Source organism: Vombatus ursinus, unplaced genomic scaffold (genome assembly GCF_900497805.2).
Source record: "Vombatus ursinus unplaced genomic scaffold, bare-nosed wombat genome assembly UNPS02014812.1, whole genome shotgun sequence".
Classification (NCBI taxonomy): Eukaryota; Metazoa; Chordata; class Mammalia; order Diprotodontia; family Vombatidae; genus Vombatus; species Vombatus ursinus.
Window position 1 is genome coordinate 62,521,694 of NW_020954590.1, and position 14,299 is coordinate 62,535,992.

Below are 14,299 nucleotides of genomic sequence, written 5' to 3' on the forward strand. Positions count from 1 at the left end.
CCAAGTAAAATGCTCTAATGTGGTCTGATCAGGGCAAAGTACAGTAGAATTACCACAACCTTCATTCTGGATTCTTTACGTCTTAAGGGAATCTAGAATACTAATATCTTTTTTTGGCTACCATGTCACACTGATAACTCATATTGAGCTCATAGTCCATTAAAAGTCTCAAGTTTGATAAGCAGTTTTCTTCTACCAGAATCTCAGTTAATTTAGTTTTTCAAAAAACTTATTCTGAAAAAAAAAATTCTCACTAACAACAGATCAGATTTTTATAATAGCAATTTTTTATTTTTACAACAGCAAATTTGGAAAATCTATTTATAACAATATTAAGTACAGTTATGTTCATAGCCTAATACTCTCATAAACATAATTATTTGTATACTTGCTGCTATTATGAACAGAATTCTAGAATTCAAAAAGCCTGATAGAGTAAGAGCCAAACGTTCAATTCCATTCCAACAAAAGATTATTTTTAAAATAATAGTTTCAATGACTAAATATTAAACTGGAGGGATTTACTATTCCCAAAATGGCACAATAACAACCAAAAAAAAAAGATCAATTCTCACTAACAAGGAAGGCCAAGCTTGTTGTAGCTTGAAAACATTATCAAGAAACTCTTCTATATTTCAAAGTAGAAACCTGGGGAATTTAAATAATTCAGTTTGTTTACATATAAATACATGTACCTTTGAGAATCTTATCTTTTCCATATGCATGGATACTGTCTTTGGGTACAAACAATTCTTGCTTTAAGTGGACCACTCCACAGACCTCTACATAAAGTGACTTTTACGTAATGCGAATTTGCCCCTATATAACAAAGGCATACACAAAATAATACCTCACAAAATGTACTAAAATGCAGTCAAATTAAATACTATACCATGATAATAATCAAAATTATGAAATGAAAGGTAAAGTTAATGATAAAGTATGCACAATAACATAAAGTTAACATAGGTGTGCAGATTTTTTTCAGAATTCTTTACATAAGGTTGAATTTGCATAAAGTGAATTTACATAAAGAATTGTATGTGGAGAGACTCCTCTGCTAATAATGAAATTTAAAGTTTAGAAATGCATAAAACCTCACCAATTTCAGGCAATTGCATGATATTTTATGTAAATGTCATGCATATTTATTCACATATACTTATGGGCTTATTTCCTGTTTATCAATATACTATTAACAAAGACTTAGGCAGAACTAGCTTTAGAAGAACATTAACATACCTTCAAATATAAGTTATTTTTCTGCAGTGCTTTAATAGTTTACAAGGGTCTTAACCAAGACCCTGTGAGGTATCCAGTGAAAAGATTATTGTAAATCAATCTTTTCACTGAACTGATGCGGAAATTTAAATTTTAAAAGTTTAAGTGACTTAACTATGTTCACATGACTGATAAGTGCCAGAGCCAAAACTAGAACCCAGATCTACTAACTACAGACTTCATTCCATTATTCCATACTGCCTCTTTGGCAAAGAGCAAATTGGAACATTCCTTTTTCAATGTTTATAATTTACTAAAATTTTACCTGATCATTTAGTTGCCGAATTGTTTTCTCTATATGTGGCAAAAGACCTCGAAATGTGAATTCTTGTATGAACTGTCTAATTCGATCATGATCGGTGAGAGTTAAACATGCACCATGAAGTATTCCTGTGTTCATTTTTTTTGTTTCATGTATTGACAGCATAGATTTTATGTGATCAGCTCCATCAAAGTTGCTGGCAGGGTCACTGGACTGGTCCAATTGAAGTGGGTGAGCTTTGAAGTTATTTGGTAAACCATCTATTTAAAAAACGGAAGTTGTCTTTTGTTAACATTATGTAATAGAAAATTATAGTCTTGATTAGACAGAAAATAGTAATTTTCAAATATATACTTGCAATTAACCTTAACATGTAAAATCTAGAAATAATATCAAAATTTATGCCCATAAAATCCCAATGTAATATGACTCAAAATTCATCTTAAATTAAGAAATCTAAAACTGAAATCTATTTAGGGAGATATTAGAATATTTTTAAAAGACTGAAAACTAAATTAAAAGAAGTTGTTACAATTAAGTTCTTATCAAAATCAAAACATTAAATATATTAACAGTGAAATTCTCAAATTATTAAAAATTTCAAATAGTATTTAAAATTAATCTTAATGCTGTTACTACTCTCTAAAGAATTTTTTAAAATTCATTTATATGACTGCTATTAAAAAGAATTATTTTTACATAAGACAAATATAATGATTTATATTAAGTCTCCTGAATAGAAGTTAACATGTTCAAATGGAATTACCTTTGTGTATAAAAGTGGGTCTATTTTAGCAACTTAATATACTTTTTTATAATGAAAAATTGGCAAAAATTAAAGAAATTAAAGAATATAGACCTTTGACTTCATTATCCAGTCCATCCAATGAAAGCATGCTACTATCAGCATTCTTATTTGAAGTTATAGTGTAAGGACCATCTTCATACGATTCCTATTAAAAGAAAAAATGGATTAGATACTATACTTAGACAGTAAAACAAAATCACTAAACCCAGTAACACAGTACAGTTGCTTTGCTGATTGTTCCTGACAAGTGCATTTTTTAACAAAACAATATTTACTACCTAACCAGAAATTTCATCTACTTACCTATTTACCTTACAACTCAGCTATGCTAATTGTTTCAAATGGCATTTATTCCATCTGTATGCTTATTCATTGCACCTAAGTATGTACATTTCTGCATATGTTTCCTTAAATTTAGAGATGCTCATGTATATGTCTATGAAAGAGTAGGATGTTTGAGAAAAAGAACAAATTGTCAAATAGCTAATTGGGCATGGAGAGGAAAATATGATGAAGAATGTCACAGAAAACTGAAGTGCGTATGTTCAAGTAAGATGGATATATGTAAAAAGACTGTGGTGGTCTCTATGCTGAAGGTTAAGCATATCTGGACATTTCACACAAGATGTACATCAGTGTCCAATGGGATTGTGGGTATATTAGCTAATGCTCAGTTGAGTCCTGTCTGCCAGTGGTTCTCAATCTGGATAGCTTACCTTCTGGCCTCCTTCCCACCCCAGCTTCTTTCAAGTCCTTGGCATTCTTCCTATATAAATGTAGCCCTGAAGGGGAATATTTAGTTGGTTTTGCTTTTTTTTTTAAAGTTTTAGATTCTCTCACATCCAAATGGTTAATTATTTTATCCCACTGTCTTTGCCTTAGCACCATACAAGAACAGTTAGCAATCAACAGATCTGGAACAATCTCTTAGTTTAACTAAAATATCAGTTCTGGGATGATTTCTACATAAGTGAAAAATCACTATGTACAGATAAATTTACACATAAAAAGAAATATATAGATTGGTTACTAGCAGTCATATAAGAAACTCAGGAAATAAAATGCAAATTCTTTACAACTGAGATTTTCATGTCACATTCAGTATCTTAAACAAGCAATACACTAACACAGGTTAATGAGGTAATGCTGTACAGCACATCAAAATATCTTTTGCTTCCTTAAAAGAAGCTTTTCCTAACAGGAAAGTACAGTCAACATACCAAAAGGAATACACTAATTGGTATAGTCTAAGATGGAATATAAGTCTTACAAATCAGAGAAGGATTTGGAAAAACTGTCATTGCTCTCCCACCTCAGTACCTTCCCCCGGCAAAATGGCTTCTTTACTACTTGAGAACAATGAAAGGAGTAGAAAAAAAAATGAATGAGATCTTAGAAGGAATAAAGAAATTATGATAAGTCAGGAAGAAAATTCCATGCATCTAAATAATATAAGCTAGAGAAGGTGGCAGGGCATCAATAACGGGTGATGGATGAGCTTGTCAGAGAAAAGGGCTACTACCACCAAGAATAGATGGCTAATCAAGAATTTGCTATAGTCATTCATAACACAATAATTTTATAAAATATGAATTCTATCTTCTACATTCCTAATAAACTTAACCCAAGTTCAAATGTGCAAATAATTTTTCAGTTTATCGAGAAATGATCAGCTAACTTTTATTTTTCTTATCTGGAAAAAGCACAGCTTTATAAGGAAGGATCTGTCATCAGTGGTTAAAATAAACTCAGACTACTTGTTCTAATGCTAGTCTGCTCATGACTCAGTTTAATTAATCACATTCCAAAAAATAACCACTGTAGAACCATTATAGTTAGGTCAAGGTCCTACAGAGTAGCAAAAAAAAGTTATTCTAAAATCATCATAAGTAGGTTTGGAGAATTTGTGTTTGTATTTTATTTACTTGTTTTTACATATACCTGGTTTTGAATACTATTTTTCTGAAGATACTGACTCCAAGGATCTGGTATTTGTTCATCTGATGATCGATTAGACGTTCGAGAATTAATTTTAAGCAAATAGCAACCCTGAGTTCCATATCTCTGCTTCATTTCCTCATAAAGTGAATCAGCTCTGAAAATTTTTTTAAAAAAGAAAAAGAAAAATCACATGTCAAATGGTAATCTTTATGCAATGTTAAGAGATTACTCCTATCTTTAAAAGAAATCCAGAAAAATTAAACTTTCTGACAAACCAAAAATTAAATATTGCAATTTATCTAACAGCAATGCATTAAAACTCATATCAGCCTGACTAAAAATTTGCCTGAATTTGAACATCTCATGAGGGTTGGAGAACCTGTGCTGGCAGACTACCATGGTATAATTAAGAATATAACAGGTTGACATTTGCAAAAGTTATGTTTGTTTATTACTACCATTCCCTTCAAAGTTTGGAAGGAAAAGGAAAAGAAGAAAGGAAGATGAAAGAAGAAACCGAAGGTGCAGAAGGAATTGTTTAGTTAACGTGTTTCCTTTCCAGTTGCAGTCTTTAATGACTGGCAATCTGAACTACCTCTAATTTATCAAATAAACAATCCTTTCTACTAGGTTGTTTGTTACTGTAACTGACCAGTTACTAAATAAAAAGTTACCCTCAAAAATAAACTCTCACTACAATCTAGTACATGTTAAACAAGGATCTTTAATAGTAAAAACCTATACGTATAGAAAGGGTTGGTTTACATGATGTTACTTGGCCAAAGTGATAAACTCTGGCAATTTAAAAAAACACCAGAGTAAAAAGGCTGCGATTATTAACAGACTCAAGATACCAAAGAATTTTACTTTCTTAGAGCAAATAGAAATTCATAATTCAGAACAATCAACAATATTTTAGCTAACGTAACAAGAAGCCTACCTTTGTTCATCTCCTGCACTTACATCATGCAACAGGACGTAATACTTGAGTGTATTTGGTATAAACCACTTGGGGTAGGAATAGTCACTGCTATGCTGAATTCGATGCTGCTCTTGGGACAATTTCAAAAACTGTTCCACAGGTTCAGGTTCACTAGAAGATGCTACCAACATACCTTGCAAAACATATTATTAAGGTAACTATCACAATACATAATGACACATAAGTATTTTATTGTAATAAATTATTTTTTCTTTTTTCTGTTTTTTATTTAAACAACTTACTTATCAATTTTTAGTTTTCAACATTCACTTCCATAAGATTGAGTTTTAAATTTTCTTTCCCTCCCTCCTTTCCCTCCCCCCTCCTCAAGACGGCATGGAATCTGACATAGGCTCCACCTATACATTCATATTAAGAACATTTTCACATTAGTCATGACGTAAAGAAGAATTACAACCAATGAAGGAACCACGAGAAAGAAGAATCAAAACAAAACAACAAAAGAAAAGGAAAGCAAATAATATGCGTCCATCTGCATTCAGATTCCACAGGTCTTTCTCTGGATGTGGATAGCTTTTTCCATCATAAGTCTTTTGGAGTTGTCTTAGGTCCTTGCATTGCTGAGAAGAGCCAAGTCTATCAAAGTCAGTCATTGCACAGTGTGGTTGTTACTGTGTACAATATTCTCCTGGTTCTGATCACTTTACTCAGCATCAGTTCATATATGTCTTTCCAGGTTTTTCTGAAGTTGGCCTGCTCACCATTTCTTATAGCATAACAACATTCCATTACATTTATATACCACAGCTTGTTCAGTCATTCCCCAATTGATGGGCATCCCCTCAATTTCCAATTCTTGGCCACCACAAAAAGAGCTACTATAAATATTTTTGTACATGTGGTTCCTTTTCCCATTTTTATGATCTCTTTGGGATACAGACCTAGAAGTGCTATTGCTGGATCAAAGGGTATGCATAGTTTTATAGCCCTTTGGGATAGCTTCAAATTGCTCTCCAGAATGGTTAGATCAGTTCACAACTCCACCAATAATGCATTAGTGTTCCAATTTTCCCACATCTTCTCCAACACTTATCATTTTCCTGTTCTGTCATGTTAGCCAACCTGATAGATGTGATATGGTACCTCAGAGTCGTTTTGATTTGCATTTCTCTTATCAATAGTGATGTAGAGAATTTTTTCACATGACTATAGATAACTTTAATTTCTTGCTCTGAAAACTGCCTGTTCATATGTTTAATATGAGTGTATATGTAGAGCCTATATCAATTTGCATGCCTTCTTGGGGAGAGGGGAAAACTGAAAACTCAAAAGCTTATGAACATGAATGCTAAACACTAGAAATAAATAATTTTTTTTTAAAAGGCCAAACTCAAGGACCTAAAAGGCCACATGTGGTCTCAAGGCTGCAGGTTCCCCACCCCTGTAATAGAACATGAGGCTAATTAATTCTATGGATAATTTCTCTTGGATTTCTAATTTTTAAAGCATTAGTATCATAAGAAAACAAGATCACAATTACTATTATGAGTTTAGGTTTTCTCTTTTTGAAAACCATATCTTCTGAAGGGAAGGTGAATGGACAACTTTTTCCTGAACTCTTTTGATTCTCAAAGTCCTCCCTAACCAATTCATTATCCCACTTTCCACAGTAGCTATTTTCAACCTTTGTGTCTCTCCTTAAGCTTCTATGACATTCTCACTAGTCTGAGGACCTTACCACATACTTCACTGAAAAATGAGACCCATTTGCCAAGAGTTCCCTCTTCTCCCCTCTGCCTCATCTCATGTCACTCAAACATCTTTTCTAATTATTTCCCTCTGCACCCATATCACATGAAGTGGTAGCCTTTTGCCTTGCACTCTTCATCCCATCCCCTCTTGTCTTTTCCAGCAAATTGCCTCTATCATTCTCATTCTCTCTCTTACCTTTAATCTCTCCACTAGAGACACTGAATTGGCTCCTTCCTTGCTGCCTACAAACATGCTTATGTTTCCTCCATTTTTAAAGGATCTTCACTTGATCCAATTATCCCCACTACCTGTTATACTGTATCTCTGTTCTACTTCTCAGCTAAACTCTTTAAGAAGGCCATCTACAGTAGGTGCTTCCACCTTTCTTCTTATTCTTTTCTAAACTGTCTGAAATTTGACTTCAACTTCATCATTCAAATGAAACTGCTCTCTCCATAATTGCCAAAGATCTCTTAATTACCAAATCTAATGGTCTTTTCTCCATCCTTACCTTTCTCGACCTCTCTTCAGCCCATGACACTATCGATCACCATCTCCTCTCTAGGTTTTCAAACACTGCTTTCTCAATCTTCTTTGCGAGGCCTTTATCCAAGTCATGCCCATTAAATTTGAATGTTCCCCAAGACTTTCCTGGGCTCATTTCTTTTTTCCTCCTCTATAATATCTGTCCCTTGGTAATCTCATCATCTCCTATGGGTTTATTCAATTATCATTTCTATATAGATGATTCCTAGATCTATACTGAGAACTAGTCTTGCTCCTTAGTTACAGCCCTACATTACCAACTGCTTTTTGGAGATCTCAAACTGAATGTCCCATAGGTATCTTAAAATCAACATATTAAAAAAAAATGAACTTGTCATCCCCCCCGCCAAATACTTCCCTCTTAACCTCGCTATTTCAGTCAAGGGTACCATCATCATCATAGTCACCCAGTCTCCTAATCTTTCTGCCACCCTCAACTTCCTCACCTCACATAAATAAATCCACTGCCAAATCTTTTCTTTTCTCTCTGTTCTTATATCCATCTTTCATATACATCCTCTTTTCTCATAAAGCCACTAAGCCACGTAAGACCCTCAATACATCTCACCTGGACTATTGCAGAGCCTTCTAATTGTTCTCCTTGCCAATCTTTTACTCAACTATCAAAATTATTTCCCTAAAGCAAAAATCTGACCATATAACTCCCCTACTCAATAAACTCTAATGGTTCCCTGTAGGATCAATGATAAATTCCTCTGTTTGGCATTTAAAGCTCTTCAAAACCTGGTCCCTCTGTACCTCTCTAGTCTTTACTTCTTTACTCTTCTCCTCCCCACACTCTACCACATAATTATTATAGTCTATTTGCTATGCTTGCACAAGGCACTCCCTTCTCCTGTCTCTGTGCCTTTGCATTGGCTATTCCTGTGCCTAGTACACTTTCTCTCCTCACCTCAGTTTCTATGGTTTCCTTTAAGTCACAAATTCCATCTGCAAGAGGCCTTTCTTGGTCTTCCTAGCTGATAATGCCTTTCCCTCTGAGATAACTTTCCATATATTCTGTATATATATTACACACATCTGCTATTTACATGTTATCTCCCCCTTTAGAATGCAAGCTCCTTGAGGACTGGGACTGTTTTTACTTTTCTGTTGCACCCTCCCACTTCCTTAATGCTAGTAGTACCTTCCCCCTTAAGATTACCTCCAATTTATCCTGTCTACATCTTGTTTATATATGGTTGTTTGCATGTTGTCTCCCCCATTAGACTATGGGCTCCTCCAAAACATGGACTGGTTTTTGCCTTTCTCTGTATCCCCAGTACTTAGCACAGTGCTTAGCATATAGCTAGCATTTAATAGATGCTTTTGGTTTTCTTTTTGCTAAAGAGCTACCTAGACAAAGGGTAACAATGATAGATTAGCCCTTGAGACAATCATTAAAGAAGATTTCCATACAATTTCCATAATTTTTCCTGCATAAAAATGCTTTCAAAACTAATAACACCTATCTTTAAGTTTAAAGGATACATGCCAAATAGTGGTTTAGAAATTCATGATCTGATGCTGGCATGGACTGAAGAAAACTTTCTCGGTAAGATTCAAACCATGGAGTAGTAGCTGAAATTGAAAAAATATTTACAAAGGTAAAATTCTTCATAAGGAAATATTTACAATTAAAATTAATAAATGTAGAAGGCATAATTAGAACATGCAAATTCAAACTTCAGAAAATAATGTGACAATAGTTGTTTCCCCCACCTCCCAAAAATATTTCTTAAAAGAAAAAAGCATGCTTTAAGAAATTAAAACTGGAGTTAAGTTGTCTGAAACTCATACAAACCCACATTTCTTTCAACTTGCCTGTCACAAGTCCACATAAGAGACCACTACTTTTAGCTATAAGACAAAAAAGCACTATACAATTAAAACAGAGTACCATACCATGGTTTTAAATTATAGATGAGACTATTTTATTAACAATAATCTTATAGTATTTCATTAAACAACATCTATCGAATAGAATCAAAGGTGAATGTATCTCAAAATGAATTAGAATAGATCATATATTAGTGGGAGATATATTTTCTCTTGTGGGCATATGTATCTAGTCGTAAAATATCAAAGTAACTAACTCAATTATTAAGCCTACTACATACTGACTATACTATTTTTTTTATTTGAATTTGTTCTAATAACCACAAAAAAAGCCATGGTTTTCTGTACAAACAACATAAAACATTCACTAGAACTGAATCTGGTCTTATCTAACAATATATTGATCAAACAAACTTTTCTCAATGACAACATGCTGAATATTGCCTTACAACTTAAAAAATATTATGCGAGGTACTGGAAAGGGCTCCAAATTAGCTGAATAATAATCTACCTTAACAAGAAATAAAGAACAGGCTTTCTTGCAGAGGGGTGGACAGAATACAGTGGTACATCTACGACACATAAGATATCAATAAAAATATATTTTTAAAAAGAAATAAGGAGTAATTTAACCAACTCTACTAAAATTAGGATAAAATTCCCCTAATTTGTCTTTTGTGTACATAAATCCCATTATTCTGTCAGGAAACTAGCTAATAAAAATAATAAACAATGGCCTTGGAGTGAGAAGACTTAAATTCTACCATATACAAATTCTATAACTTCGAGCAAGTTACTTTTCTCTCTGACCTTCAGTGTAAAATGGCAATGATATCTGCACTACTACTACTACTACTTCATGAAGCTGTTTTGATACTTATATGAAGTAACAGATGAGAAAATATTTGGTAAACTATAAAGAATTATACACAGTTGAGCAACAGCATTATTACCACAAAGCAGAAAAGAAAGCATCTTAGATATTCTGCAATTAATTTTCAAAAGATAATAAAAGAAAGCAAAGTAGATGATAGGCTGGTAACTACTGACACAGTAATTTTCTCTTCAACCAACATATATATATCACATAAGCCTAAAAAATTATAGTCTATGTTCATAATATGTACACATTTAAAGTTAGTATCCCTAGTAATGAAGTAAAAAAAAAGGGCAATAAAAAAATCTGGTTGAACACAAAGGATATCCAAAGAAGAAAGCCAAGAGTTAATTTACTTTTACTTTTGATTATCTTTCCTTCTCCTTCCCTCTCCCCCTTCAATATAGCTCAAAATTATATACTGCATTCAATTTCTTCATTTTATTTCCAGGCATATAGTAACCATAGAAAGTAAGGGAAAAGAAATAATCAACTATGCTGGCTAAAGTGAACAAATAAGATACTTGAAAATATATGTCCCTAAATTCAGTTCATTAGATTCTAAACATTTATGGTGGAAGAGAACTGGAAACTCAAGCAAGGATCCATGGGACAATGGCAGTTCTTAAAGAAAAACTGGAAGAGAGTACAAATTCTTTACTTAGTCCTATATAGACTGTTGAACCTCATTTAGATAGGTATGTCCCACTGCAGCTAACCTAAAAATTTTCTAGAAATATTTGTTAAAGGCCATTAATATAAAGAATATATCTTACTTTATTGACTATATAATTCAAGCACCAAAATTGACCATATATTTGATTACCAAAAAAGTATGAATGAAAAATTAAATATTTTCTTAAATTTCAGTCTAAAAAAGTCTCTGTATTTTGAGCACCAAAGGCTTCTAATACATTATGTGGTAGATGCATACAATTATATTTTGGAACTTTGAACACAATAGTCATGAGTCATGTAGAACATTACAAATACTAATATTTGCTTTAAAATTCTAACATAAATTAAAAACCTACATTCTTTTATATCCCTACTAATAATAATACAGTTAAATGTATAAAGGAATTATAATTTCCCTTATTAGAAATGGCAGGGATTTGTACCAGGAAGCAAACTACTTCCCTTCAATTATAAATCCCCCCAAAATTAAGCAGCAGTTAATGTGGCATTTTTTTTTCCAATAACATTAACTAATCCTGAGTGTGACAAGGAAAAAACTTCTAAGGTCAAGAAGTAAACTAAATGGAAACCATATAGTTTATATCTAATGATATTAAGAAAATTGTTTCCACTAAGATTTGTGAATCCTTCTACCTTGTGATTTGGCTATAGCCTAAAAATCTTCCACGAAATTCTGTTTTTCTGAAAATCTATAACCAAAGTCCACAGTAAAATATTTAAGTTACTACTAAGCACTATTTTTACTCATATTGCAAAATACTCCAGTGATTCAAGGATCTTTTTTTTTTTAATTTACTTTAAAGGATTTCTACAAACTGGCTCCAACCTATCTTTCTCATTTTAGTACTAAAACTTTAGAACACTAGTTCAACAGTAAAACATAAAAAGACGTAATAAATGTCCTAAAGTTAACCAGGCCTCCAGTATCTTCCTGAAAGGCATCTTTGAACAAATCCTTCAACCTCTTTAACATCATCTGTTTAAAAGGTAGGGGTGGGGTGGGAAGGTGGAGGGACTGGAGGTTGGACTTCAGCATCTCTAAAGCTCCCTGCCAAATAAAATGATTCCCCTTATGTTGGAATCACAGTTGATACTGCTTTGGGGTATAACTATATATACTAGTAAGGAAATACTGTTAAGAAATCAAATGAGATGCTGTACACAAAACACTCCGTAAACTACTAAAATATTATACAACTGTGAAGAACTATTATTACTTATATCACCTAAAAAATTCCACTGGGTATAACAAACTACAATTGCAAAACAATATACACAATAACTATACCAGAACAATAACAGAATATTTGAAAGTGAATGATATAAAATGGTAATGACAAAGCTCGATTCCAAAGAAGAGATATAAGAAATCAACTTCCTGCTTTCTTGGGGAGTGGGAGGGAAGAGACAGGAAGGAGAATAATTATGGGCATGGAACACTGCACATATCAAGTCTTGTGTTGGTTAGTTTTGCTGAACTACCTTTTTTTTTTTGTTGTATAGGATGGTTCTCTGGGAGGGGTAGGGACACATTGTAAAAATGTAAGTGATGCACAAAACAGTTATCAATAAAAGTTGTGACAGAGACAGAGAGAGAGAGAGATCCCCTCCCAAGAAAAGGCATCTCTCTCTCTCTTTTTCTTTTTTTTCAGAGGTGGGAAAGTTTGGGTGTACAACACTACAGATAATGTCAAACATTCTCAATGTGTTAGTTTTGCTTAATTTTAAAAATTCTTCCTTATAAAGGCTGACTGAAGTAGGATATAAAGTGGGACTGAAGTGGATGGAGGGGTATATTGGGAAATGTAGGTGATAAAAAAACAATAGGTTTAATTTTACTTAAATTTTACAAAAACTAGAATTGCCTGATTATTAAATATACTTTTAAAAAACCAACAACATGAAATCAATTTCTAAATCAAGGTTTCTTAACCAGGGGTCTGTAAACTCTTTAAAAAAAATTTATAACTGTATTTCAATATTATTTGTTTCTTTTGTAATTCTATGTATTTTATGCATTTTAAAACATTATTCTGAGTAATCCATAGGTTTCACCTGACTGCCTAAGAGGTTCACAATACAAAAAGTTAAAGAAAACTTGTTCTAATCAACCAGCAAGTTATCTATTAAGTATATATGTGTTCAGCATTATATACACATTAACCAGTACACTACAATGAAGTAATAAAACAGCAAAGAGTACAAAATGTGTAACTTTAGTTGTTGCCAAAAGTTACATTTCATTTAAAAGTTACAAGTAATTTTATAACTACATGTGGTTAACACAAAGCAATAGACTAACAAGTATCTAAGAATTTCAAATAAGAAGTTAATCCTGTAGTTTCCTATAGGCAACACTTTAAAGAAAGCTTTCAAAATGATGAAGTGTTAATCATGGTTTTTTGTCCTGGAAAGACCTACATTTAGGAAAATGACAGCAAGTTAATAAACCACATTAGACATTCCTCCCCTAAAATACTATTTATCATCAGTAAATGTTTTTACTCTAAATACAGTATTGTGACATTTACAGCAATGTAATCAATAACATGGAAGACATTTAAAATGTTTTTTAAAGTAAATTATATATTTAGAAACAAAAACATGGTCATTCTGTCTATTTACTATTCAGAATAAAGTGAAGTTCAAATTATTCTATTAAGGGGCAATGTCTATAATTTATAAAATTAATGTTCTAATTAAAGACCAAAGAAAAAAGTTAAAAGGAAAGAAGCCAACAGCCATCACCAATGCTACATATTTTTGGAAATATTGTAAAGGTGTATCAAGTAAGGAAGATGGTTAAATGGAAGAGCAGAATAAGCAAAAGTTGATGGAGTACACCAACAAGAAGACTAAGGGCGATATGGAAAACTCAAATCCACCACAAGAAATACCTGAATATAACGTGGATTCTTTCAGTTCCATCAGTGTGTCTTTCCAATTACTGTACCAAGGAACACTAGCTTTAATTGATTGATCTGATAGAAAAAATATGGCATTGTTAAACTAAGCCAATTTACATGAACAGATACCAATTATTTCCTTTTAATGAGTGGGTGGGTAGGGCAAAGGGGCTGAAGGGTATGTGTGTGTCCAACAACATCAGTGGAAGAGAACGGAAATTTGCCTTGTTAATTCACAGCATTATTATTAAATGATTTAGTCCTGGTAAAAATGCATAACAAATTCCATAGACTACTTTGTGTCTGATAATTCTCCTACAAAGATAAAGATCTATAGTTTGCAGAATTCAAAAATGAAATAAATCAGATCACCAGTGAAAAGTACTGTGATACTAGTGAAAGGCAGAATATTACAATATAGACCTTATCTCTTTCCTTTTACTAG

General features: G+C 32.7%; 1 protein-coding gene across 4 annotated transcripts in view; it reads right to left on the minus strand.

Moving 5' to 3' along the window:
- LOC114053906 (trafficking protein particle complex subunit 8) overlaps positions 1–14,299 on the minus strand; it is a 135,806-nt gene that overhangs the window by 94,999 nt on the left and 26,508 nt on the right. For 2 of the 4 annotated variants that reach the window (XM_027877027.1, XM_027877029.1), the window contains 6 exons: positions 13,846–13,929; positions 9,025–9,114; positions 5,233–5,407; positions 4,293–4,446; positions 2,403–2,496; positions 1,547–1,803 (listed from right to left, as the gene is read on the minus strand). In XM_027877027.1, the coding sequence (XP_027732828.1) occupies positions 1,547–1,803; positions 2,403–2,496; positions 4,293–4,446; positions 5,233–5,407; positions 9,025–9,114; positions 13,846–13,929 (854 nt within the window). The remainder of the gene's footprint in view (positions 1–1,546; positions 1,804–2,402; positions 2,497–4,292; positions 4,447–5,232; positions 5,408–9,024; positions 9,115–13,845; positions 13,930–14,299) is intronic. The other 2 variants (XM_027877030.1, XM_027877028.1) reach the window with 1 other exon arrangement.